This window comes from Phasianus colchicus, chromosome 18 (assembly GCF_987193195.1).
Source record: "Phasianus colchicus chromosome 18, bPhaCol1.hap1.1, whole genome shotgun sequence".
Taxonomy (NCBI): Eukaryota; Metazoa; Chordata; class Aves; order Galliformes; family Phasianidae; genus Phasianus; species Phasianus colchicus.
Genome location: NC_143453.1, coordinates 10,063,113 through 10,090,994, shown reverse-complemented (window position 1 = coordinate 10,090,994; position 27,882 = coordinate 10,063,113). Strand labels below are relative to the sequence as shown.

General features: G+C 38.7%; 1 protein-coding gene across 1 annotated transcript; it reads right to left on the bottom strand.

Annotated features, from left to right (window-relative positions):
* Nucleotides 1-528: 528 nt before the first annotated feature.
* PIWIL1 (piwi like RNA-mediated gene silencing 1) lies at nt 529-18,738 on the bottom strand. The gene is made up of 21 exons (XM_031592717.2): nt 18,487-18,738; nt 18,001-18,086; nt 16,655-16,787; nt 16,238-16,363; nt 14,584-14,798; nt 13,541-13,662; nt 12,848-12,928; nt 11,749-11,946; nt 11,251-11,362; nt 9,597-9,717; nt 8,075-8,192; nt 7,811-7,925; nt 6,809-6,996; nt 6,137-6,209; nt 5,605-5,805; nt 5,194-5,297; nt 4,621-4,691; nt 3,920-4,073; nt 2,895-3,020; nt 1,709-1,856; nt 529-1,451 (listed from the first exon to the last, which is right to left on the bottom strand). Exons 2-21 carry the CDS (start codon nt 18,079-18,081, stop codon nt 1,335-1,337), a joined length of 2,604 nt encoding a protein of 867 aa, XP_031448577.1. The 5' UTR covers nt 18,082-18,086; nt 18,487-18,738; the 3' UTR covers nt 529-1,334.
* Nucleotides 18,739-27,882: the final 9,144 nt, after the last annotated feature.

Below are 27,882 nucleotides of genomic sequence, written 5' to 3'. Positions count from 1 at the left end.
TATATAAATAAATAATTTGATATTTTGTAGAGTGCAGTATTTTTTGTACCTCTTCTGTACCCACGTTTTGGTTCTGCGCTGGCTTTTCTCTCTCTAAAGATTAAGACGTAACAGGTAAGACACATGCACAAGCAGCAATGAGTTATGCTTACAGTAGCTGTGCAAGCTGTGCATTCAAACACTGCACCCACACAGAGGAGAAGCACTATGCAGCAGCAACCTCCAAGCTGTCATTAGCTGCTTACAGAAGCAGTCACACTAACCCCACATTTGCTGACCTCAAACAAAATAAACCACTTGAGAAGGAACAGCCTGGACAGGCACAAGGAAGTAATACTTTACTTAACTATGAAGAAATAAGTGATACTAAGTACTACAGTAGCACTATACAGCATCAGTAAGGTGTAACACTTCCCAAGAAAAACATATGCCTCCCCATTACAAAGTACAAGTGCAAGGAAGAGGTAGATATTCTTTCAGCTGAGGAAAGAAAAAGCCTAACTGAATACAGGTTGCAGAGCCTCCTTGTTTTCAGAGCTTTAGGAAGCTGCTCATGTTTATTAAAGAATAAATCAAAAAATGCAGAACTCCAGAAGCTGTACAAAGCTAAAAACTGGTTATAGAAGTTACATTAGCATGGCACAGGGAATGCTAGGGCCAGACTTTACTAATGCAGAACAAATACATTTAACATGATCAAGGAAGCAGGATTACAACTTTATTAAAATCTTGCAAAGAAAAGTAACAGTTTGCGAGTCAGTTTCAAAAAACAGCACTAATCAAACACTTCTGTCTGATCTAGTTTAACAGGACAGCTGGTAATACAACATCTGAAGTACTCTATGTTTTGCCTTGCAAATTAAGCCACTCCTGCTCAACAGTTACCAGCAAGAACCTTAGAATTACAATCTGAACTGACACCTAAACCCTTCCAAATATCTGGAAGTGAAAAACCAAAAAGCCCTGTAAATAGCACAACTTTTTTTCTTTCTTTTTCAAGTCAATGCTGATGTAGATACTTATGTTCCTCACAGGAAATCAAGTGAACGCTTGTTAAATGAGAAAAGTAATGAACAATGTCAGCCACCAAATTGAGTTCACTCCACCTATGAATCTGTAGCAGTCTCTAACGATGTTTTCCTCTATGCAGTTGAATAAAGTCTTATTCGAAACACAGATCTGCTATCACCAATCTTTTTCCTGCTACAGTGGAAACAAAGTTCCACAACTGCACCTACTCATGCATGTGTCTCATGAAAAGAAACAAACCAACCCAAACCACACACTTCTATCTTCCCTAGAAAGGAACTTTTTTTGTTGTTAAACTGGTAACTTCAGAGATAATAAAGTCTGTCTGAAAGCAACATGTTTGGTTCCCTGTGAATGCTCTGTCCTACAAGGAAAGCCAATTTATGGGCATACTGGCAAGGAGCAGGTACTCTGATAACACCCTGCAGAAAGGAGGAGAAAAATAAAAGAATTATTTCAGTTAACAAAAAGTGTGCTGGAATTCACAATCACAATTCCCTGCCATTTATGCAGATCTGTGAAACATTACTTACACTGAACGCATTAAAAAGGACTGTGCAAACATTTTTTATTTGCACTGGTTTTTATCAGATACCTTTTTTCAACCTTCCCATGGGTTCTTACGACACAGAGATGCTCAGCATGAGAAAAATTATCCTTTCCCCAAGGAAATACTTACCGACCAGTTATAGTACATGTGGCAAAGTTTGTAGGTTAAACGTTGCACATGATCTGGTTTCAATTTGCTAGTGTCATATACTACGTTATAATGAGTGGGTGCGACACAACCATTTCTCACTGCCTGACTCACAATAAAGAAATCATACCTGTAATAGAAGAAACAAAACCCAGAAGTCTGGTTTTCTTAAAAAACAATGGACATACCCACCAGTTTCTCCTGCTTGTTTCTCTAGAATCACTTCTCAACATTCATTAAGCCCCAAAGCATATGTTTACAAAACATTCATTTCCTCTATTCCTGAAAGGCTAGAAGATCTTCAAGAATGTAAATCAGACCATTTCCATACTTAGATGAAGACCATGAAGGTCTCATCCCTCCTGATGTGCAGCACTCTGCACGTACATGTACCTTATATTCCTCATTTGTGTATTGTTACTGCAGAAATGCTCCGTTCTACAAGAAAAACATCATCCTTTTCAGAAGAAATACCTGCTGGCCACAGTGCACGTGCAGTATGAGAACACACTGCTAGTAAAATACAAAAATACAGAAGGCGAAACTGGCTATTGTAACAACAAAACTGCATTCTATCCTCCAGCATCCTTTGATCACATCTGGACACACTGTAACATTTTCAGCAAACTCTGCATTTTAATCAATACCTGACCTATGTTCCATGGAGTCTAACTTGAAAAAATGGAAAGGCGAGGAAAGTCTAAAGAAATGCATCTGCCATGTTTTACATGAACACACACACAATTGTTCTAAGTCTTTTTCCCATGATTTTTCAATTACCAGCCAAAGAAAATTTTCAAGGTTTGCTCATAAAAGTGACAACATTTAAATTCAATGTCAAAAACAAAAGTCAGACAAAATTTAGCTTCAGGCAAGGACAGTTATAATATCCTATCAGCAGTCACTCAGTACTTAACCTTTAAAATAAATAAATCCAGAAAAGAACTAAAACATATACACTTACAACATATATAATACTATTATAGATGCAACAGGTGCATACGAAAATACTGCAGAATAATACAACTTACACGTACTCATTTCACAGTAGGGCATCATGTCAAAAAGGCATATGTGTGAAAAGTATTCTACTTGATCCCACATTTAATATTGGATGTATTTATTTCATTATCAGGTTGCTAACAATGGCAAGAATATCAGAACTTACCATTCTGGTCTGGTCACCTCTATATCAACGACAGTACCAGGGGGTGGGTTTTTAAGTCCTCCAGCAACCTGTGCAAAGAATCTGGTACTCACTCGTTTCTTCACAACAATCACAGTCAGTCTTGGACTAAAAGAAATAAGTAGAATTAAGAGAAAGAAGAAAATAAGTAACTCTGTCCTGGGGAAAAAAAAAAAACAAAACACAACAATGGAGAATATTTCAGGAGCAGATTCTCTAGAGCTTCCAATTAAAAAATAACTAGAATTCTGCAGGACATCAATTTCACAGGTAAGCCTTCATTAATTTAGATTAAGTTGGACCTTGTTTGTAACTTTAGATTTTCAGTTTCTGGTGCAACTTTGATACTATTTCCCACCAAATTCATTTATATTTAATTTCACAGGGAGACAAATAGACCAGAAAAGTTCTCCTAAATACAAATTTGACTCTACTATCTCTCTCCTTTATCTTCTATAGGTAGAAGACACTGTGTTTTAACAGTGTTTTTGATAAAGAGCAAACCATTACAGAAACTAAACAGAGGAAGTGAGCATTTCAGTTTTACCTATTTATAATTGTTCTGTGTTCTGCTTGTCTGTTGTTTCAGGAAATAATTTCATCATTCAGATCAAGAAAGAGATCAGTCAAGTTAAAGAAATCCCATGGTAGGGAACATTTAAAGCAGAACTGTGCAGAACTTAAGGACTGTCTTATTGTACAGTCGCTTTCACTGCTACTAAGAACAGCTGTTGATTTCCATATCCATCAAGAATGACTGAAGAATATGTACACGTGTGTACACTGTGCACTGAATACTCGTGGTACATGTATTTAAAATATTTCCTATCCTATTATATGTTGGGTATCTCAAATCATGTAAACAACCCTCAGAAAAGCAGTGATTTAAACACAAGCAAAAATAAACAAAGATGAAAAGAAGAAACAATCTAAATCAGCAGTCACTCTTTGTAACCTGACTGTTTCTCTTGTGGTATGAGAAAAGGGTCTAGTAGAAATGGACTTACTTGTAGTCTTTACCAACAGACTTCAAGCAATCCAGAAACTGAGGCACTTCATAATTCACCAAAGTATTGAGCTGTCCATCTCCTACACCATCACGATACACAATAATACGAGAGGGCAAATACTTATTCCACTTGAACCATTCTCTTAGAGCAGCTAAGAAAAAAAGAATGGAAAGGCATTTCTGAATCTGCACTGTTAAAAAATAATGCTCCTAATAACCATCAAGAGAAATAAGCAGCAATCTCATGGTGATGCAGTGTGAACACACAAGAGCAAATCAATACTCCACTAGAAATACTGTTCATTCCACCCCCTGAATGTTTCAGGAATGCCAATTCAAAACAAATCCCTACCCTAGAAGAAAAAAGGAAAAAAAAAAAAAAATACATCTATTTTAGAATGTTGCTTCCACTTGTTCTGCAGGGTGACTTCCTTAACAGAGATACTGATGCTCCTCTAAATCTTTTTTGATGCACACTGACAACAGTTATTAGCTACTGTTAGAAGATACAGGAATCAACAACAGAACGTATGAAAAATAATACTCATCTTCAGCAATATTTATTAAAAAACATTAATATGTTATTTAAGTACAAGTTGATAATGCTTCCTTTCAAGACACATAAACAGACATCTTTTGAGGAAGGGAATTTGTCATTCCTTAACTCCTCCTCCACAAGAACAAAAAGCTTTCCCTTACTTTGCAAGCAGGCTTTGAGCCCATCCACAAGTTCCTGCCCACGGCTTTGAACAACACAGCGTGAAAACCACCTGTGAACAACAGAAAAAAGACAAGTTCTGAAACATTTACATGGCTTACTTCAAAAAAATATGTATTTTTAAATTAAAATGGCTATGGCTACTCTCAGACTTTAAGATTACTGCGGGTCAAGGCAGGCAAGCAGGAATTAGTGTACTATGAGAATATTCTCTCTGCAAAACTCTTCTGGTAGACAAGTCCCTGAACACCATGTTAAATTCCTTTCAATCAAAAAAAATGTCATTCAAGTGAACTCAACTGGGAGACGAGCCTGTCCCCCTGACACCCCCCCATGCATCCCATTTGCTCTCACTGCCAAGTGCTCTGGAAAAAGGACAAGGCTATTCTTTAGCAGATGTAGTGCGAGGAAGAACTCAGGAGCGAAACAACTATTCCTATTCACAGATAATTGTTAGAAATACAGTTAAACCAATTCATAGGCTTTCACAATGGCCTACCACATTCCAGACTCTTTTTGATTAAGATTCTTTTCCTTTGGCATTCAAATCTTACCTTGTCATTGTTTCATTCAGGCTAGCAACAAATCCAGCAATTGACTGCTTTCCAGATAAAGTATCATGGTAACAATCGATGCCCACAATCATTAATTGTTTCAGCTTAAAAGGAATCAATACAAAAACATGTGTTAGCATATGCAGACATGACAGAGCACCTATCATCTTTATCCTAAAATTTATCAAGATCAAGATGTAACCATTTGCAGTTTCAGTTCACTTCAGAAAAGCACAGACGCAATTCTAAGAATTGTTTTTTTTACGTGAAATTAAGCTTCATGCTTCTTGTCACAGACACAAAACAAACTAGACTAAGAGCACCCGATTTATTTTTGCAAAAAGATTTTTTTTTTAAATAAGACTGAATAAAGAAAGTAGCAATTAAAAAAAAAAACAACAAAACACTTACTGGGATCTCAATACTCCAAAGTTCTCCACCCATCTTACAGTTCATTTGCAAGGCAATTTTTGTCACTATGGCCAGAGTAGTCTGAGGCTTGCTTAAAGTACGAGCAATCACACACTGACTTGGAATAGGACAATCCGTACATAGGTATTTCTTGATAGCATCATACTTATCCTTTCGAGTACTAGACAAAATACAAACTGCCTTTTGAAGGGAAAAAAGTTATTAAGAATCTGAATTCAAAGAATTACATAGCAGTTGTTACTGCTCCAAAGTTTCTTACACTCAAGAAACAGTCAAATATTGATAATGAAAGAGCTACCTGGAAAGTTTCAGTGGCTATACTTGCGAGTCAAGCACAAAGGCTTTTTAAACAGGAGGCTACTGGTATGTGCACTGAGTATGAACAGCACTATGAGTGGGCGTACAGGAGATGATGGTAGATATCCTCAAGCCAAGAGTTTTATTTCTGAGAATTAATCCACTAGTCTAAAAATACAAATTAGAGATGAATATGCTTTGAAGTTATACATACTATGTTCGTGTCTGGAGTAATACTTTGTTGCAAAACCCTTAAATAAGCTTCTGTTCTATCATCCACTTCAATCCTGAAAGGAGGAGAAATGTTTTGTTTTTCTTCCTGTAAGTATTAATTGTTCCAACAGCTACTGAAACCTCAAGCAAAAACAAATACCCATTATGCATCAGCACAGTATTATGTGCCCTAATTACAGCTGTTAATAAACACATAATATTTGTACTTTCTGATCACTAAGAAGTCCCTCCCTTAGGCTTCCACAGTGATTAGAGATAAAATTTAAAACAAGGACAAATATTCAATGCTATCTGTAAAAATGATAAAGGAAGGTCTGGTGAAGGACAACATTAAAACATGCACTCCTTGTATTACACAAGACCATCTGAGAACATTCTGCTCAGTGATCAGATGGCTAATGCTATTTGACTTTATCACGCCTCAGCCCCCACAAAGAAAGCTTCCACTAAGAGAAGTATGAGTAAGAAACATCACTTACTTGAGTAACCTGCAGAACCTGCAAACTGAAAGGAACTTCTTTTTTAAATTAAAACCTTACAGTAGAAGTAAGTAACTTGAGATTCAATACTATCTTATTTACCAAACTAATCATGTTAACAAATAGACCTTACTAAAAATACAGTTATTTTCCCATCAGACTAACGTACTTACATGGTTGCCTTGTTCATCCTGATTCCCATAGATGGTGTGACTTTGAACAGATTCTGCAGTAACGTATTAGCAGCATCATAGTTGCGCCGTGTGTAAATCAGTAACCAGTTGTCCAAAGGCTTGGCGCGGATTAATGGAGCTACCCTGGTTTCTCGTGACCAATCAGCAAACTGAGGATTGTAATCAAACTGTAAATAACAAATGGAAGAGAAACACCACTTTATCAAACACTTCAAAGACAGACTGCAAACACATTTACCTAGAATATATAGAAGTACTCTCGTGCTGTTTTGTGGGTGCTTTGTTTTTTTTCCCTACTAATGTCACTCAGACATCAGCAGAACTTCACCTAACAAGGCATCCTACACTCTTTAAATGTTTCCCTCATTTTAAGTAACTACTTGCTGTGCAGGCTTTGGCTGGATATAGCTACAAAGCCATTCACGTATTAATATCTATTTTCCCCAGATAGAAGGGGTAAGATGTTTTCAATATGAAAAAAATACTTAGCTAAGTACTGTTAAAGAATATTTTCTATCTAGCATCCATTGAAAACCATCAAATCCTTTATAGCACAAACTACTACAAACCAAACATTATGTCTTACAGAAATTCACAATTTCATGGAATCTCATTAATTCATATTAAAGACTTACCCAGCTTGGAGTGAATAGATTCTGTGTGTGTTCTGCCCACAGAACAACTTAGTGGCTTTTCATTTGAAAGCCTTGGTATTTTAATAAATGGAAATTAACTACAAACAACTGTATTCTCCTACTTTTGTATCTGAAAGCTCTTTGTTCAGACAGAAGGGACTGTTTTGCAAGGAAGACAACTGTAAGGCAAGCCAAGGATTTTTAAACAGAACGTGGACAGTCACATTTAAATCACATGGACAGTGACTTGCGTGCAGTTTTCTCTCACAATCCTTCCTCCAACAAGCAGCATTTCATCCTTTAAAGAACTTGCTTCACTGGGGACAGATCAGGAAAATTTACTTACCACATTTCCTGCTTGAAGGATCTTTTCTGCTTGAACAACTCTTCCCGTAAAGGATAGTAAGTTAGAATCAAAGCTTAAACCCCAGTCCCGGAGTTCCTTCTGAACACATTCATCTCTGTTTGAAGACAGCACTTCAATTAAAACAAGTTCATTCTTGCTGAGACTTTTTTTTTTTAATTAAGATTTACAAAACTTTTGCAAGAAATAAGTTTGTCACAACAAATGCGTATGACAAGAAGTACAGGAGATACCTAGGGAACATACTTTTTCATGTAGTCAATAAGCTTTCCAATTTCACGTTGTCTTTGCTCAGGCGAAAGTCGTGTATGAACAGACAAGTCTTTCATCATGTTAAAATCATTCCTCATCTTCTCAGTTAATCCTGTCAATAACAAAAACAGATTAGACTAAAGACTAAGAGAACTCTGAAGTCTAGAACTGGAGTTTTTCCTTGTCAGTTCACTTACAAGCTGCATTAGTTGAGACATAATTATTTGTATGCAGTAATTAACGCTATGTAAAGCATTTTAATGCTTGTCTGCATTAAATTGTAAGAATACACTCCATACCACTGTACCTACTGATTCTTTTGTAAATGATTGTACAGTACAGAAGTTTTGCTTTTTCCTAATAACATACTACTTCTACGCATTGTTTCCTCCCATATTACATGGGTTTACTGAAAGTTCTCACTGTCTCTGCACTATAGAAGCTCCTCAGTCTTTTCTTAGCATAGTACTATTTAGACAACTTTACTGTATTTTACAGTTTCCTTATTGCCCCCCTTTGGTTTTCTGAAGGGCAAGTAAGCAAAAGGAAGTTTGCTGAACAGATGAAAAATGAATCCCTACATTGGAAGGCACTCATGCTAGTGTTAACAATTTCTGTCAGAACACCAGAGCTTTGAATTCATTTTCCCATGCACTGAAGATTACCAGTACAGAGCCAAATTTTAATAGTGCCAAAGTCTAGAAGAATCAGAGATTTCCAAAATAGCTTTACTCATTCATTTCATAAGCAAAAGTAAACAAGGTTAAATTCTCTACCTGCTGAACACACTGGTATCAGATTTGCACTCTCAAGTTCAACATTTAAAAATTTTTATAATACCATGATACCAAATCTTCTTAAAGATCAACAAGAGTGTCTTTAAGCTTTCTCTTCTAACTTAAATCATTAAATTTCAATGCTCAGTAATCCTTTCCTGGTAGCACTATCTCTTCGTTTTCTGTCAGTGAGACTGCCCAGGTCATTGTGTAAGATAGGCACAGCTGTTGCATTGATCCATGATCAAAACATGCTGAATTCTAAGGTGAATAATGGGCTTTTAGCATTTGCTATAAGTTTAGGAGCTACTTAAGGACGAGGAAGGTGCCTCACGGGCCAGCAGAGCTGACTAGGATGTCAGAGCTGACAGTGAAGTCTCCTAGTCAAAGTACTATGCTTTTATTCAGAACTTGAAACTGAACAACTTGCAAACCACTCCAGGTATCCATCTAGAACTGGTGGAATTCACATGCAATTGTTGAACTTCAGGTGAGGTATCTGCAGCAGTTACCAGACCTCCACATAATAAATATTTTCCATCTATGGCTGCCCAGGAAACAGTCAAAACCCACCACTTCAAAGGGGTTTAAGACCTTTATTAAGGTCCAGAGTCTCCCCAGAAGAAAGAACCGCCACCACCACAGCAGCATATCTGTAATGGATGCAGTCAAAATACCAGTTACAGTGAGAGGCATGGCTTGACAGATGCTTTGATATGAGAAAACTACTGCTACAGTACCTGTTAGATAGCACAGCTCTGGGATTAGAACCACAGGTCCTACCATCACGTTTCCTCTCTTCCTCCGACACTGACTGATCAAGACGGGCTGGTTCAAGTCACTGATTTCTTGATTATATTGCTGTATTAGAAATATATATTGCATGCCACTCTATTAAACACCAAGTTTTCTTAATGCTTATTTCAGAAAATTTCTTTCAAAAAATAAAAAAAGCAGCCTTCCACTTTTTTTCCCCCCTCCAATTTACATGTTAACTTAGGGGAAGTTGTTTTCATCAGGAAAAGCCAAACAAGGAAGCACTGTTCTCTTTATTAATGAGATAAGATTATTAATTTTTAAGATATTGACTTGCAAGAGACAGCAGAAACAGTCCTGCCTAGCTTGAGGCAATACCACCCAAAGTACCTAATACAAGATTAGGATGCTCATTTCAGTTAGTTAATGGACAAGGTTCCTATCCTGTAGAGCAATTTAATTCAATACATCCCATGAATCAAACAAGATTCCTCACAAGTCTGAAATTCAACCCTTCTGCAACTTTTCCATGCATCTGGCAAGAGTTGGTCTGTTTAGCAGTCACTAATTTAATTTAGACAGGACAAAAAAAAAAAAGGCTGACAGCAAAACATACTTCACAGTTTAACTCTTTCTTATTCTTAAAGAGAATCACACCTCAGAAAAAAATACCGTTTAAAAAACAAAAGAGCAAGATCACAGCAAAGGCTAGAAGGGAAAGAAAACTCATCCTAGTTTATAATCTAAACGAAGCCACATTCTTTTTTGCAGTAGAAAACGATGTTCACTGTGTTTCAAAGGGAGGTTTAATTTTAGAGAAGGCTGAGCTATAAATTCATACATAAACTTTGTCTCAAATGGCCTAAAACTAATAAAATGTAATTTCCTTAAGATGTTGTCCACATATTTCAACCTCCAGAAAATCATCAACAACCTTTCTGCTGAAGGTATGCTCTGTCCATTATCCAAACTATTAGTAGAGATGTTAAACAGGGCAAGTTCCAAGACTCTAGTTACTGTCCTCCAGCCTGATTTTATGCCTTGGAACCCAGCTATTCAGCCAGTTTTCAACCCCCACCTCTCACTGTCTCTCATCCAGCTCATACCTCATCCACTTCTCCACAAGGATCTTACAGTAAGGCTTTCAGCCCTGACTTCTAAGTCTAGGTAGACAATATCCATGGCATTCCTTCCTCTAACAGACCAGTCACTCATCACAGAAACTTATCACACCAGTCAAGCATGCCTTAATGAGTTCCTCATCATCCATGTTACTAGAAAGTTTGCAGAACTAGCTTCTCCAACTCAGCATTTCTTGTTACCTTTTACACACCTCACAACATTAAATTGCAACTGGGCTTCAGCTTTCCTAACCTCATCCCTGCATGCTGGGACACCATCTATTCACTCCAGCTTGCTTGTCCCTGCTTTTACTCTGTATACTTCCATTTTGTGTTTGAGTTTTGCCAGGAGCTCCCTGTTCCCCTTCCTGGTCTTATTGCACAATTTCCTACTCTAAACAGTTACATTCAAATTACAAATTATTAAAGACAACTGCATCATAGGTAGAGCTTCCAACAATGCTCTAAAATTCCATGTTCAAGCATACCACACAAACTGACAGGTAAGTTTCCATACCCTTTTGTAGTAGTCTATATAGCTGATTTCAGAGCCGTCTGCTCGTCTAAAAGTACACTGTGGATTGGCATCCCAGTCGATGTCATCAACTCTGTATGTTCTGTTATTGTACCTGAATAAACCATTTCATCAGTTTTTGATTTTTTTTTTAATCATTAACTCAACTACAAATGAAACAAAACTATGAAGAAAAAATTAATGACAATACTCATATAAGTTGGAAGTTTTGCTCATATGAGCAGCAGCAACTACAACTTTCCTTTTATGACAGGTATCAATTCTACTAAAAGATACACTGCACTGCACACACCAAATGAAAACAGAATTAATCCAATATGCATTTCCTGCTTCTGTAAATGCTGTCACCTCAGTTAATTTGCTAATGGGACAATGCTAAAATTTTTTGGCTTTCCAACACCTCATTGTATTCTTCAAGACATGGACCACAAAAAAAAACCAAACAAAACAGATCTCTTAGAAGATTCCAAAGAGACTTACTTCGTAAGAACAATTACACCTATCAGCTCCTTTGCACAGGCATCTCTAAATCTTCTCTCTTCAACCTGTTCATAGAGACTATACATAAAATCCAAAACTGTTTCACTACGAAGAATCTTATGGCTCACATCTGCACATAACATAATGCTCTCCTCATACTGGAGAATAGAACTTGTGAAGCCTGGCCAAACCATCAACCTATCAAAAGGGAACAAAGAGGATCTTAAAATGCATACAGTGATTTAAAGCATCTCTATTCAGACCCTTGAGTCATTTCTGTCCACTGTCTCAGACACTTGAAGCCATCAAGATACAAATAAACCATTATCCAATACACGTGAGATAACAAAAACTAATTTTAAGAAGTATTTTAAATGCAAGTATCTTTAGACAACTTAAGATTTAAACAATTTGTGATACAGCAATATCACCAAACTCCCATAAAAACAGTGTTTCAAAATTCTACTTAAATATCTTAAGTATACAGTATATGAGTGTTCAAGGGTTGTGTTAAAAAGACCAGTAGTTTATCTATTAGAACTCTGTCTAGTTTCTTACACCAAGCAGGTTATGTAGGCTAGACCAACAGCAATGTGCATGCTGCAGCCATATCAAGGGGCACCAGCCAAACTCAAGGTTGTCAACACGTACAGCAGACCTAGAGCTACCTAGAAGCATCAGTCATATTCTATTGGATCCTGGTGAGGGAGACAGAGTTAAAACACATCATCTTGCAATCGACAAGCTGCAAAACTACCTGTCCACTGGCATATGGCCGATAGGAATTTCCTCGGCAGCTTAAATGGCTGTCAAAACAAAGGCTGGACATTGCTGAACTTTAGAAGTAAATTCAAAAGGTTCAAAGGTTTCAGCTTTATGGTCATTTATGCAGGGTTTCTGTCATGTGAGTTCAACGTAATAACAGAACACACACTGCTAAAGAATGATCAGATGTTACACAGAAGGATGTTTAGCAAGGAGGTCTCATGCTCCTTGGGAATAACATTTTTTTAAATCTATGACTTTATTATAAGATAAGCAACTGGAGCAACACTGAAAAATCATTCTCTGTCTCCCTTGGGTGTCCATTTTGTCAAACCTGTGATTAGGGATGCTGACTGGGTCCTTAGGGTTGTAATAGTTACGTCCAATTTGCTGCAAATTCATCATCTTCAAAAGCCTGGAAGGTGAAATAAAGTTATTATTTACCATTATTATTTATCAAACTATCTATGGTCCCACCTCTCGTGCAACTGTTTCCATTCATGGTCCAGAACTACTTTTTGCTTTAACAGGCAAATCCACACATAGGAGAAGAGGGCAGGAAAGGGGCTAACTGCCTAGATGAATAAGCATTGCAGTGTGAATCAACCTGCTCAGGGAAAAGGCATAAACTAATTTTACACTAACACGTACCAAAACCACCTGGATCATAGAATGGTTTGGGTTGGAAAGGACCTTGAAGGCCATCCAATTCAAACTCTCTGCATGGGCACAGCTGCCAACCACCTGCTCAGGGCCCCACCCAACCCAGCCTTGAGCACCTCCAAGGATGGGACATCCACAGTTTCTGTAAGCAAGCAGTTTCAGTCCCTCAACACCAGTGCACATCAACACCATGCAGCCACACTCTAAAACATTACCAGATGTGGCTGGCCACACAGAAATGGTAGCTATAAAGGCTGGAAAGTTTACATTTATCATATTGATCTGTAGTCCACTCTCTGGAAATGAAACATTAAGCCAGATATTTTTCAAATCACTTCTTACAAAGACAGCTGAGCAAGCAAACCTTCTAAAAATGATGTTGTAAAACTGCAGACATGTAGGTGAAGTAGGTGGTAACTCATTAGTCAATGTGATTGTGATCCTCACATCTTCTCCATTTCGGGTCTTAGAAAATACTTCAGTAACCTGAAAAAGGTGAACTTAGATAAATAAAACTAAAGGCAAACAGGTTATACGTAGACTTTGCTTCATTAATATCAGATTGTACTAGTATATTCAAATTTTCATTAATAACCTTGAGACTTTACTGAAACAGGAACTGGATTTCCTATTATAGCTGAAAACTGCAGCCTAGAATGCTTGGTTTGTTTGGGTGAGAGACAGAATGGGGACTACCACCCCAGGCATCCTGTGCAAGATACTGGGGGAGCAGAGACAAACATTAAAGCACATGGGAGTAAACAACTTCCCTCCTTCACTCCAGACTCTTTTCCCCTGCCTTTATTAATGCCATTGGTCACACTCAGTAAAAACAGGCAGAGCCAGTTGGTACAGTCAGCAGTTATCCTCTGTTGCTCCTTTCTTCTCACACTCGCACTGCTCAGACTTTTCCCCCCTTTGCCATGCTTTCACAGAAGTGCCACCAGCTCTGCTGACAGGCTCAACATTGGTCTGTTGCAGCTGAAAATAACTGTATGTAACAGGGCAGACTTGAACTCCTCCCACAGGGGCAACCGCAGAGCCCCCCCCAAGCTACTAAAACCTTACTATGTATAACCAGTACATCCAGCCTTTCCATGACAGTGGATGTCAGAACATGCAAGTTATGAAAAGATCCAAGCAGAAAGACAGCTAATGGAAAAATACAGTCTGTACTATCTGCTTCTATGCAGAGGAGTATGCCAGTCTGCAGAGTCTGAGCATTAGAATCAAAAGTTTATTACCCAATTTCTCTATGGAAACAAATTAGCTTATACTATCATATTCAATTCAACTAAATGTTGCTCCGAGACATCTATTCCTTAAGTCGAACCAGACTAGTATGAAACAAGAAATGTCATGAAACACAAGCCAAAAGAAAAGCAAGACAGTACTCTCGTATCACACCTTATTTGGCAGTCTTTTTGGCAAGAATAATATTGAACCATCAAATGCATGTGTCTTTCCAATTAGGTCTTCATGCTGAAAGAGCAAAGCTGATCGAAGGCGACGTGCTTCCATCTCAGGATTATAGTCTATATGGTATTGATACAAAGCCCATTGGGGTCGAGATGTGAGACGAAAAAAATTTGCAATTAATTTTATCACAGCACCTGAAGAGCCTAAAATGAGAAGCGAACACAGTAGTAATTACATCAGCTTTACCATTCTATACAGTTTTAATAACTTTGAAAAATTAAAATATTAAGTCATACACATAGTTACATTCAGCAACCGTCCTACAATAGTAACATTCATAGAAATTACTCCACGTGCATTGCATTTTTACTGTCACCAGAGATTTTTTATAATTCCTTTGTCCCTCAGGAAAACTCCTACATCAAAGGAGGTACGCTTTCACATCAGTTACTTAACCTCCTAAAGGGCAGCTACTGTATATTAAAGAGATGAACTGCCACCAAAACACAAATGGACAATTTACTTTTTTTTTGTGAATCATGAACACTGAACAGGAACTAACACAAGTACCAATCAGCATAGATGCCCACTTTCCCATTCATACATGAAGATATGACATGTCCTTTGATATCTCAAGATTTAAAAATAAAAACACTACACAGTGAGAACAAACTCCAGGTCACATTTTTTCCCAACTTTTTTTTTTTTCCCTAAGTTTCATTTTAGTTTCTTTTAGACTTAAAACTACAAGCATAATAATAATTTTTTAAAGCACACTGCAGCCAGTAAGGATTATGCACTTTAATCTGATTTGGATCACCCATTTTTCCTATCTGAAATGTAACACCTCAGATGGAAACAAAACATCCTATGAAGCACGTACATTCTACCAGAAACCTGTACAAAAGTACAAAGAGAAAACAATACAGCTGCCTCGGTACAGCAATCTAGTTGCATTAGCAGAATTCTGAATAAAAAATACAGATAAGAGCTACTCTGCTTATGGCCCAAAGTGACTTGAGCAGAATTACTTCTCACCACTGCTGGACCATTCAGCCAGCACAGACTGCTGCAGGTGCAGTAGTACTGCTGTGATATCCCTCAGAGCCACTTGCAATATAAAACTATTGTCAGCACAGAACTCTAGGACAGGGGTGTAGCAATGAGGTGGGACAACTACAGCAGCCTGCTTCTACTTCTTTTCACTACTTCATCTTAAGGGCAGAAGTTAATTACCTTCTACTTAAACTAAACTGTTTCTTCAGAACAGGTCTCAAGTTGTACATTTTTTGCAGATCTTTACAAGTTTGTTCAAGTGTGTTATGAATCCAGAACTCCATAAGCAAACCTATAAGAGCCCTGCAATGCAGTGCTGCTTACAGAAGTGGACATCAGGAACATACATTGACTACCACTCACATCTGAATCCCTGCAATTTAAATGCTACACAACATCTGTCACACATCATCTTACTGTTCTTCTTCAGGTGTCAGGAACAACTCATATCTTCTTCTAGCACATAATAAGGATTTTTTATTTATTTTTTAAACTTGGCTCCCAAGGGGATGTAAAAAAGAAAGAAAGCAAAATTACTGTTCATTTCAACTTGGTTATATTTGTTTATGATCTAACCTGAACATACCCATTTTTGATTCTCGAACGTGCTCTATGGCTTGTCGAGTATTTACCCCGAGGTCATGGAAATCCCGACGACGTCCGCCCCTATCTGCTAAAGACAGTTCCTGAAACCCTGCCGAAATCTGTAATCCTGTTGTTTTGAGACAGAGGAAAAGAATCTTATTTATTCACTGTTTTGATACAGAAGATCATATTCTGTTCAAGCTCTACTATAGTTAGTTCTCAAAAGTCATTCTAACATGCAGCATCACCGAACCAAGACAACACCATCATCACAAGGTAAACGCTAAACTTATCAAAAGTGTAGTAACGGATGTTATTTTGAAAAGAATTGGAAATGCTGCACGAAGAGCACATTAACTGCAGTCCCTTCAAAATACATATTCTTGTGGGAAATTAATTTTTTTATCCTCCTTCTGACCTAGTGTCTTTGGAGCATCCTGAGGGCCTCTCTGTCGCCCACGGCCACCAGGTTCTTCTGCCAGTGCTGGAGGACGACACGGCTGCAGAGATTGCTTCTGCCCAGGTGGACGACTGGGCAAAGCCTTCTGAGCCTGCAATAGTTGAGAACAACTTTTTCCAGTACAACTGAAGAAACAGCATTTTGGGTATACAACAAAGCAAAGTCACTGATCAAGTCCAGAATATCCAAGCACCCAAGTGTAGCAGTATATTCAAATTTCCTTCTAAAACAATGGGGTTTGGGATGATGCTCATTTAACAGCAGTAAATGTAAATCTTCTCTCTCCAGGCCCCGCACAGAATATCTGGACTACTCTCATTCTCAGTATCTCCACTGATAATTCAAGTAAATGTCTATTTTATAAAAACAGCTCTTCTAACCCTGATGTTCAGTTTAATACGTAATATTAAAAAGCATCATGCTTGCACAAATACTTTCAGAATAAGCTGTACTAGCTCGAGATCTTCTCTCCACAAAACAACTCAAGTTCCCAGGGAAGTTACAGAGATTTATGCTATTTAGCAACTACAAAGCATGTCTGTTAGCCACAAACAATCCCACAATTCAGTTTAACGTTGACCAGATTATCAGTTTGCCCCACAAGTATGGTTAGTTATTCCCCAAGTTGAAAAATCAAGTTCACTATTCTAAGTACAAGCAAGCAACAGGCCAATATCACGGATAACGGCGAAACCTGAGCCAGAGAGCTGAAAGGCTCTGTCCTGCAACAAAGCAGAACCTATTACACCAACACACAACCTGCCAGCCTTTCTCTCCCGGAATTCCTATACACTTTCAATCCAGTCAGAACAACTCATTTGGATTTGTGTTCCCTCATATTCCGACCATGCACCAATACAAAGAGCCTAGCTCCACCTTCTTGACAACCTCCTTGAAGGCTGCAGTTTCTCCCTTCAGAAAGGCTCCCTGCCCCCCCTCCCCAAACAATCACAGGTTGTCAGAAAGTTATGTAAAGAGATCTCTGATCTCCTTAATCTCACTAATTCTTTTTGATAAAAAAAAAAGAGCAGAATCAACTTTGCAGTGTTACAATGCCTCTGTATCAGTCCAGTGCCAAGGACAACAGGGATTATCTAGAAGTCAGCTCTTCTTCCTTCTGCACCCTCCTATGAAATGACTTTGGAAGCACTTCCGAAACCCAGCTTCACAGAGAAAGATGCATGCAGTCTACAGGATACGAGTGCCAACCTGCACAGGAGTTTCATTTAACACATACATACTAAAACAGTGGGCAGCAGCACATTTCAAGGCACAGCTGTGCTAATTAAAGAGAACCAACTTACAGATGCAGCTCCCACAGAAGGAATGGCAGACTCCTGACTTGGTGGCCTCCCTCTCGCTCTGGCTCTAGCTCTTCCCGTCATGTTCCCTTCGAAGAAAAAGCACCCATTAGTGCTCAGTCTTACTCAAAGCTATATTATAAGCAGCACTATTTCATTTGCCCATGCGGTGTGGGTAATTAACAGCTCCTTACAGCCAACCGAAGCCTAACAGCACAGCCAGGCATTCTCAAGCTGTGAAGACACGGCCAGAACTTCAAACTCTGAGCCCACCAACGCCACTCTGAGGTTACACTTACCAACTCGACGCAGACTAACTCACTACATTACCAGCGGGGCAGCAAACGCTTTATTTGTAGCACACAGCCAACCAAACGGCCCCCAGAGACCCCGGCTCCTCACACAGCGCCCATCCCTTCCGGCTCCGCCGTTCTCGGCCGCAAATCCGCTTCCCCTCCCCCACCAGCCCGGCCATGCCCTCAGTATTACCTCAGTCACAAAGCGACGCCGCTCCCACTCCAGCGACACACAGGAGACCACCCTCTCCACAATACCACACGCCTATCTCCCCGCCGGGCTTCCCGGACCACAGAAATCCGCCACCAACGGTCGTCGTCGTTGCCGCCTCCCTCAGGCCCGGCCCGCGGAACTCTCCTCAGCCTGCACGCGCTAGCGAGCTAAAGCGGGAACGCAAGGAGTTCTCTGATTGGCTCCCGAAGGCCGAGAGCTGCCGAAGAGTGCCGAAGAGTGCCGACGGGGGGCCGCTGCCAGCCGAGGGCTGCGTGCCAGGCGCGATAGTTCCGCCTCGCGGCGCGCCCTGCGGAACGAGCGGCCGTTGAGAGCTTTGTAGCTTTTGTGAGGGAGTTTCCCAGCTAGGTGTGATTCCATTCCCGCTCCAGATCTTGCTTGAAAAATAAACGTGAGTTAACCAGAAGGTGGAGCAATAAAACAAGAAATGAAAGTTGTTTCTGTGAAGGATTGCGTTTGTCAGTAGCGTGTACAAAGCTGCTGTTAAAACTTGTTGTTCTGTTCCAGGCATGCACAGAATGTGGACAAAAATAGGCACAAATGGACTTAAATACACTCTGCATAGAAGCAGTTGGAATCGAGGACTGGACACAATCCAATTAAGCATCAACAATTAAGAATACGTGAGCAATCATCCCTCCATTGAGAGACGTTCATCAGCAGACGGCCATCCAGCTGAAAAAAAAAAAAAAAAAAAGCCTTTTCCTAATTACCAAGGCTGGTTCAATTGCTGTGATTGCTTCCAGAGAATCATGGTGTCTATTTTAGGTACCACAGAACCAGCAAATCTTATGGCTTGAAAGTAATCGGCCTTCAGTGGGAATGGGCTCTGATGGCCTCTGTCTGCAAGCTTTCCCCCACTGCAGTGGGAACACAGCCGTGCAGGCAGAGCCAAGGCTCACGTGCAGCTTTCTATTGCTGTAAGTGTGCCTTTACGGGAGGCTTAGGTGGCTGTGATGCATCTGGAGATACCGACTTCAAGGGACAGGAGATAACGTTATCTAATTAAAACCGTACCTTCATAAAAGACCAGAGGGATCTCGTCAGGTCATTTGCAATTTTTCAGCTACCTGCAATGAATAGAGGACAAAGTTGCTTTGCTTTGTTCTCTGTTATTCCAGGTGGAAAAGGAGTGGTGGTATTAACATAAATAATAAAAATACCTTCTTTTGTTTGATTTGGATTGTCAGTTTGCTTCCAAAGCCTTTTTTGTTGTGCTTCTAATTAATGTCAGCGTAGTAACCCTCTTAGGAAACCAGATTCTCTTTTACAAACTAAAAATAAAAGCGTTCAAACTACGGAAGTGTGGATATTGCTGCTTAAAGATAGTTGAAGTACTTCCAGCATGTAATTTTTATTACTCAAATATAAATCTGGATAAATATTTAACAAACTCCACACATACACTTACTTAGATGAGGCATGTTTGCTGCTTTTGCAGCGCTGATTACTGCTTGCCATGGGCTCTTTACCCACAGAGGGAACTTTCATTGCTCGGTAGCCTGCAGAACTCTCCAGCGGGTCAGGAGGTTGAAGCTGCAGAAACACAATATGCAGATTTTCTTAGCTCAGCTCTATTTAACGATAAACAGAATGTGAAGATGTTGTCAGAGCCGTTTACATTATGTAAACTGTGAGAAAGGAGAATGTGTGTGTTGGAAATAGTTATATTTGTTTATTCACTTAAAATATCTGCCATCCTTAATGTTTATTTTCTTTTATGCCAGATTCCTTCCATTTCACTGCAGAACTTAATTATCTTTAGATACAAATTGCTAAAAGTACTTAATCATGTTGGCTACCTACAGCAATACACATACATCCACGATAACAATACATCTGCAATAAGCACACTAATTTTTGTACGTGGGTTGTCAGACAGGTAATTAGTATTTAATGAAAGATGGGTTCCAATTTGCTTTTCACGGTCTTTCAGACTTGGTTTTGTTTTTTTTTTTTTAATCCAATTCAAGTCTGGTTAAAACCATCCCTACAGGTAGGTTAATGTATTTTCACATCTTAGAAAAGCTAAGAGATGGCAATGCACCAACTGCAGCAAGTGTGTTGTGTCCACAGTCTTGTCTGGTTCTAGTAAAAAATGCAGAGGAAAATGAGATTTTGAAAGTGGTAGCCGCTTGTGTTTTATTTCTTCTGTGTTGCCAAAAAATCTACCAATGTTGGATTTCAACACACTGAAGTATCACATACGAAATCATTTTTTTCACAGCTACTTGGCTTGTGCTTTGCTTTGATGTTTGCTTTACCCATGATGCAGTTGTTTTTGCTTCTGTCTCCTGTTGCTACAATAAGCCATTTCCCATACATGTCATCTCCAAAGGGGAAAAGACTGCATGGAAACAGAACAAAGAAAACAGAACAAAAGAAAATCAGGGATTTTTCCAAAGGCCCATCTGATGTACAAGTATAAACAGGAAAAAGATGCCTGAGGAGGTAGGAGCCAGGAACTGTATGAGCAGACAGCTGTTAACTTGTGTAGTTAGCAGCACTTTGGGATCCTGAATGACAAATAAATAAATGATTTGAATGCATACATTGAAGAATATGCTCACTTCGGTACCTTTAGCATAGAATATAACCATATTGTACATTCCCAGCAGTGTGAGCTGAATGTCTTGTCTTTATACTCCTTTTATAACACCAGGTTCAGGTATCCACAGTTCTTTGGTTCTATCTCCAGAAAAGGCAATACTTCAAGATATCAGATTTAGAAGTATTGTCTGCTGTGATGAAGGAAATAAAAATCAAGGAACATCTCACAGCAGAACACAGTAAGTCACATGTGGCCCTATTCTCAAGAGACCAACATGTTGGGCCTGAATCCTTTTAAATATTCTGTAAAAAAATCAAATAGGAATTAATCAAAACTAAACTTTAAAATTCACATTCCCGTGAGAACTCACAATCTCAATCACAGTATTTTTACATTCTTATCTTTTTAAGAGAGAGACAAGGTTTTAAAAGCTGACTTAGTATCAGAAATATCTCATGAGTTAACAGTCTTGCTTCATCCCAATGCAAATTCTTAATGTCACATTTAATTTACTGTAATTATGCTCGGGGTAGAGGATCTGGTTGGCCTGCACAGAGGGGCCTGGTGTTTGTGCTACTGTGAGTGAAATGTGGGGGACTGGGAAGCTATTATTTACATACCAAAACAGAAAGCAAAAGGCATGTTAGGGAAAAAATCTGCTACTAAAGAGATAATACCCAACTCTCCACACAACAAATACAGCGTGTGCATTTTGCCTTGGGAGTGGGGAAAACAAATTTTTCAACTATATTTTCTCTGCTCTTCTGTAGTCTATTGTTTCATCCCTAATTTCTGTTTTTCCTTAAGATTCTTAATTCTTATGTCTAAACTTTTATTGTCAGCAATTCTCCTCCTAAACTTCATTGACTCGCTTCTCATCTATTGCAAAGGACTCTCCCCTGCTCCTCTTGACAACAACTTGTTTTGATTCAATAGAAAAAAGCTGTTTTTCTGTTTCATGTGCTCACTGTTTACCAGAGTATCTGATCACTACAGTTATCATCACTGCTCACTCCAAGCCCTGTTTTGTCAGACAGTGCCCTGAGCCCTCTTTTCCTGAAAAGAAACTGCCCTTTTTGTTTATGAACCATCATATCCCTGCCAAAATTTCCCACACTGAATCAACTCAGCTTTATTTTCTCTTAATTTCTGCAATTTCACATCATTCTGAGCTGACATCTGATGTGCGGAGTGAGCAAGAAGTGATTTGATGTAAGTTCTGAATAACTAGTAACATTGAATGAAGAGGTCACATTAAAAACAGAAACAGGACCTATGATAAATGATTTGTAAAACTTGTTGCACGAATATAAGTGTGCAATTCTGTAAGATGTCATATTGCTCTTTTTACATTTTTAAATTATAAGAGGAGACAGTTTATGGAGTACACTGGAATAGAACTGAACAAGTCTTTTCAATCAGGTATTACGTAGTAAAAGTATTGTATTCATCCAAAGAGTAATGAGACGTATTTCAGGAGAAAGACTAGTGAAAATCCTCAAGTTCAGATAGATTGATTTCAGCTCATTTAGCAAGCAGGTTTGATCTAATTGTCTTTTTATTGCTCTGAACATTCCTGAATTATGCAGAGAATTTGGGTTATGTGATTTAGCATTGGATTAAAAAATGTCATAGCTTAACTTTCTTTAAAATAATGTGGAACTTTGTTCACAGTCAACGAAGTTCATTATTTTTTTGTTCAAAGCCCAGCTGCAGGCCTGGAGCATTTCTCATAAATATCAGGAAGTACCTGAAGCCACAGTTAGGATTAAAGAGTTGATCTGAACCTCAGATCTCAGCTTTAAAGCTGTAATGTACAGTGAATTTGGTTTCATGGTAAAGGAAATGGTAATTGCTAAAGTATGTTTTCTTAAGTTGCAAAATCATTTTTGAAATGTTTTTACCAAGACATTTATCAGTGCTATGCATGCATGAGAATGAGTGGACTTGCAGCACAGTGTTTTCACAGGATCACAGTGCTGGATTTAGGTACTGGTGTCACTGGTCCAGTGTCAGAGGACAGCCTTGCTTCTCCTTTGTGCACAGCATTGCTGCTGAAATTATCAGATCCACAGTCACAATCTTTAGAACTATCCAAGCAAGTGAAGTAACGATTTCAGTGTGCTATTCCAGTAACTTTTCAGGAAGAGTGGTCAAACTCCTGGTTATCTGGCAGATATGCTCCCACCAGAACAAGGAACACAATCCACAAGTGATATCTTTAGTTATAAAAGTGCAGATCAAATCTCTCAACAGTACTAAGGCATTAGAAAAATCACCTCGCTCTTCGCTCCCTGCAAATAGTGTCTGATCTGCATGGCTGAGAAGAATGGAGGAGACAACTAAGTACCAAACAGGTTTCTCACAGCTTCTACACTTGGGTATCTGCATCAACCAAACTGCATACACTGTATTGTTTCCATAGTAGTTTAACCTGAATGTCTTATTGCATGAAAGCAACTCTCTTTATTGTATTTAAGCAGAAAATAGAACGTGTACATTTAGTATTCCTTGACCTTTTGCAAAGGATGCTGCATTTATCCATGTACATCTAAACATTTCCACAAGTGGCAGTGTTTAATCACATTCTATTGCTTCATTATTGTAAGCGATCCAGAGAAAATATAATGCTTAAAATTGATTACTGTTCCTGAAAGATTGACTTTCTGCTGTACATTTTGTAAACTGTTAAGTCACATTTCATATAGCATTTGCACAAGTGGGTATCACAGATAAAAGTGATCTTTTCCTCCTATATTTGATTGTCAAGACCTGGTGTCACTTTTGACATCTTGTGTTCTGATGGGTGAAGGGAGAGCAGATGGACTCTGTGTGTACTTGCAGTGTATGACATAGAACTTGAATACAAAACTGCAATACTGGAATGCTTTGCTTGGACGCTGCCTTTTCTTGAAGGTGCCTAGTTTCATGTGCCCTGAACATTCTGATTATAAATTTCCCCAGGCACTCCAAGTTACTGTTTTGTACTTTCCCAGCACAAAACTGCCTTGACAAAACTTGTCAGATTCTTTACACCAGAGGCAGTTCAGGAGCAAACAAGACTCTCAAGTTAGAAGCACTCCTTGTGTGGATTACATCCATGATAACATGGGAAAGACACTGGAAGGCCATTGAGAAAGACAGAAACCAAGTATGAGCAGCAGCCAGGAATAAGCAACTGTCACTGTTAGAGCATCCACCTACAGACAGTTTAATTTCTCCGTGCTCTCAAATTCAGCCTCAGCAAAGAGGTTTTGTAGGCTGCATGAAATCCCATAGAGCAACCTAACCTCAACCATTCCTCATCAGGGATTACTTCCAAGCACACGTGGCTTATTTGCATGAACCATAAGCAAAGTGAGTCCAACTGTGAAATGAAAAAGCAAGAGACAAGAGGAGCCATAAGAATCAGCTTTCTTTGTGAAAGATCCACCTTGTGTAATCAAAAAAGATAGATGCTGCTGTTTGAAGATAGATAAGAGCTGGAGGATGCTTGGCTTGAGAGAGAGTTCAAGGTGGAGTGTAAGTGGATGACTGCACATTTGCAGCCCTGAATAAGAGCAAGAAATAACTCACAATACAAAAAACAACTGTAGTCTCCTCCTTGGTATGAACAAGTGCATGCATTACAGGCAATATGGGGAGGGAATTACTGTTACTTTGCAAAGCTTTCCTTTATTGAGTCAAGCCTGCATCCATCTTTATAAATGCAAAGAAGGGACAGGTAGATTCAAGTCCAGTATGCAGACTTCATGCTGGCTCAATGCACTGGCTACCTAAGGCTCCTTCTGAGTCCTGTTTACTATGAAAGGGAACTCTGGATCATAGCCAGGCATCTTTATTACACTGAGTTTCAATTTGCTGAACTCAGGTGCAAAATTTGAAATCCTGCTATAGTTTCCATCTGAGCTACAAACTGCTTGAAGTGGATTTTTTCAGTGACGGAAGAATTGGAGTGACAAAATCTGTAGGACCTTCCCTGAGATAGTGTGGGAACCTCTATAACTGCTTGTGAAGGGTGTTGGGATTGCATAAATTCCTGCCTGCCTGAAAGAACACAGACAGTGTTATGCTATTTCTTATGTGCTATGTACACACAGACAGGCAATAGTCAGCTCCCAAAAAACATAGGCCAAAAATGTCACACTACATTCAAGCTTCTGTCAAGGAAAACAAAACCCCATCCAGAACTCTGAAAGATGTGAAAACAGGTTCTTTTTCACACTGCTTTGTTCTGTTTTCCTCAAACATGCAGTTAACTCCTGCCTGACACTCCGCCATGGAAAGGAGACTGGTGGGCACTGTAAAACCACAGTGATGCCTTCCAGCCTCCCACTATCACTCAAAGCACCACCTTCCAACCCTTTGAAGCCTTACCCACATTTTAAAGTGAATTTTGTAGGAGGAGACAAAATTCTTCTAAACTCTTAAAGAGTTCTTCAAATGGTTCCCACTAAACCCAGGTTTACGGCCTTGCAGCGACAAGAAGGAACTTCTGATTGCACAGACAAAAAATACAAATCAGTCATTGAGCCAATATATAGAATTGTTGGAGTCATTGGTACCTTTTCTACATTGTTAGCGGCACAATGAAGAACAGAGCTGTGGTGCTGCAGGACTGATCAGTGTTAGTTTAAAATTAATGACAACTGTAATTTGCAAGATTTATCCTTTGTGATTAACGAAGCCAAATTCACGCGGATAGGTCACTGTAGCACAAGAGACCATTCCTTTTTTTTTTTCTTGATTACAGAATATAAGAGTAAAATTTCTGTGCTTCTAAAATCAGTCTTTTTCAGTGCAGTTTAATGAAAACTTACCCATACCTTTCTGATGAAATAGCCAGAAATGAGTGCAGTACTTCAAGACAAGATGAAAAGATGATGTCAACATTTTCCCATACTTGATACTGGTTATTATTTTAAGGATCATCCTAAATTTGCATTTTTTCATTCTGTGATTTGCTTATTTCTCTCTGTCTCACTTCTCTGAGAGGTTCTACAAATACAAGCTATTTTAAACAAAATTTGAATAGAAAGGCTTCTTTTCCTGAAACAAAGAGGACTGATCTTGCCTTGGATCCAGCAGCAACAGTCAGCATGGAAAAAAACAAAAACCATCAAACTTGTTCATTACTTGGTCTACATCAACTGTTTTTATTAAATTCAGGATTTCCACACGGTAAATTTTCACTACTCAGTAAGGCTGTGTTGTTATTTCATCACTGCCACAACAAGCCTTTTAATTTCCACAGATTTTCATCTCTAAGTATGATAATTAAGCAGAAATAATGAACTAGTGAACTCACTGGATAGCACCTCCTGAACAAAGTGCAAGTTGGGTGATGCTAAAACTGCTTACTCTGCACATTTTAGGAAGGAATCATGAGTAAAATTTCACTGCTGCTATTTGAGGAAATAAAAAAGAAATGTAAAATGTACATACACAGATTCACTGCGAGCTTTCCTTTTCCTTTGTCTTCTTTCTTACTCTTCTTTGGACTGGAGAGATTGCCTGGACCATTGCTTTCAGGCCAAATAACTACCTAGATGACAATTAGAAATGTATGATAATTAGAAATGTAGTTAATTTTTTGTTAATTTTGTGTTTAGCAGATTCCTCACCGTGGCTATATTGAACTGCCTGACAACTTGTTTTCTTATAGCCTAAACAAATGCAAATCCTTTATTTAATTAAGAAGATATATAGATTAAGGCAGATGCAATATCTTTTTGCAACAAAGGACCCAACCAATGTCTTTTGGAACCAGACAAAAAAAAACCAAGACATGTCACATTTCAGCCAAATAAAAAAATGCAAGTAGGGCATTAGTCCAATGCTTTTGTATTGTGCATTTCAAAGTTTGTCACCAGTGGGTAGGGCAAAAATAAATCAGGGCCTCCTATGGTGAAAATGTATTTGGGATTCAAGCATCTAGAGTCTGACCCTATCTTCTGCTCCCTGGGATTGTCAGCTGCTTCAGGGGTCGTCTGATATATACCTCTTTTTCTCACTTCTGAGAATTTTTAGCTTGGAGTGTGTTTGAAAACACTTCAGAAAAAGGGTGGAAAACACAGAGTGCCTTCTTTGAAATACACTCCTTTGTTAAATTCCTTTCCCAAGGGTAAAGAGGCTCTCAAACACCTGAGGGTAACAAATGACTCTATTCAATGGTCGCACAAATGACCTAATAAACTCCCAAAGGGTTACAATAGCTTATTTGTCATCATTTCTTGTCAGCTCCTTATACTACCAATGTAAATTGAACTAAAACAATAAACACCAGAATTATTTTCTTTATTCTGAAGATACTTTAATGACCAAATGGCTTAAAAATCCCAATAATTAATTTTGCGATCGAATTTAAATCATACTGACACATTTTGTCTTGAGCAAAATACACATCTACCTGCACACACAACATCTGTCACCATGTCACTCACTTTCCTTGGAACATTTGCAGGCCACGATTTTATAAGATTTTATTTGGGCTAACTTTTAAAATGTTGGGTTGTTGCCTGCTGCATGGATTCCCAATAGACTTCAGTGGGAAAGCATGGTGATGAATGCAGTAGTGAGGATCCTGATCTGTATAACATTAATTTGAAGATGTAGCAATTCTCTTCTATTTAAAATGCGTTATGGGCTGGAATCTGATCCATGATGCTACCCAATGCAGGGCTCTTACAAAGAAAAGAGCTTATACAGCTGACCTAGCAGAGGAGATAGAAACCCATTTGTGTTGTTAAGCTATGTCGTTAATTAAGAACAGAAAACACTTATTTGAGGTACTGTTGTTGTGGTTT

Coding starts and splice junctions, on each gene's coding strand:
- PIWIL1 (XM_031592717.2), bottom strand. CDS start 18,081: ATGACGGGAAGAGCTAGAGCCAGAGCGAGAGGGAGGCCACCAAGTCAG. Junction 16,788..18,000: donor CTTCTGTGGGAGCTGCATCT/GTAAGTTGGTTC, acceptor CAACTATTGCAG/GCTCAGAAGGCTTTGCCCAG. Junction 6,210..6,808: donor AGGATGAACAAGGCAACCAT/GTAAGTACGTTA, acceptor TCCTCCTTTCAG/GATTGAAGTGGATGATAGAA.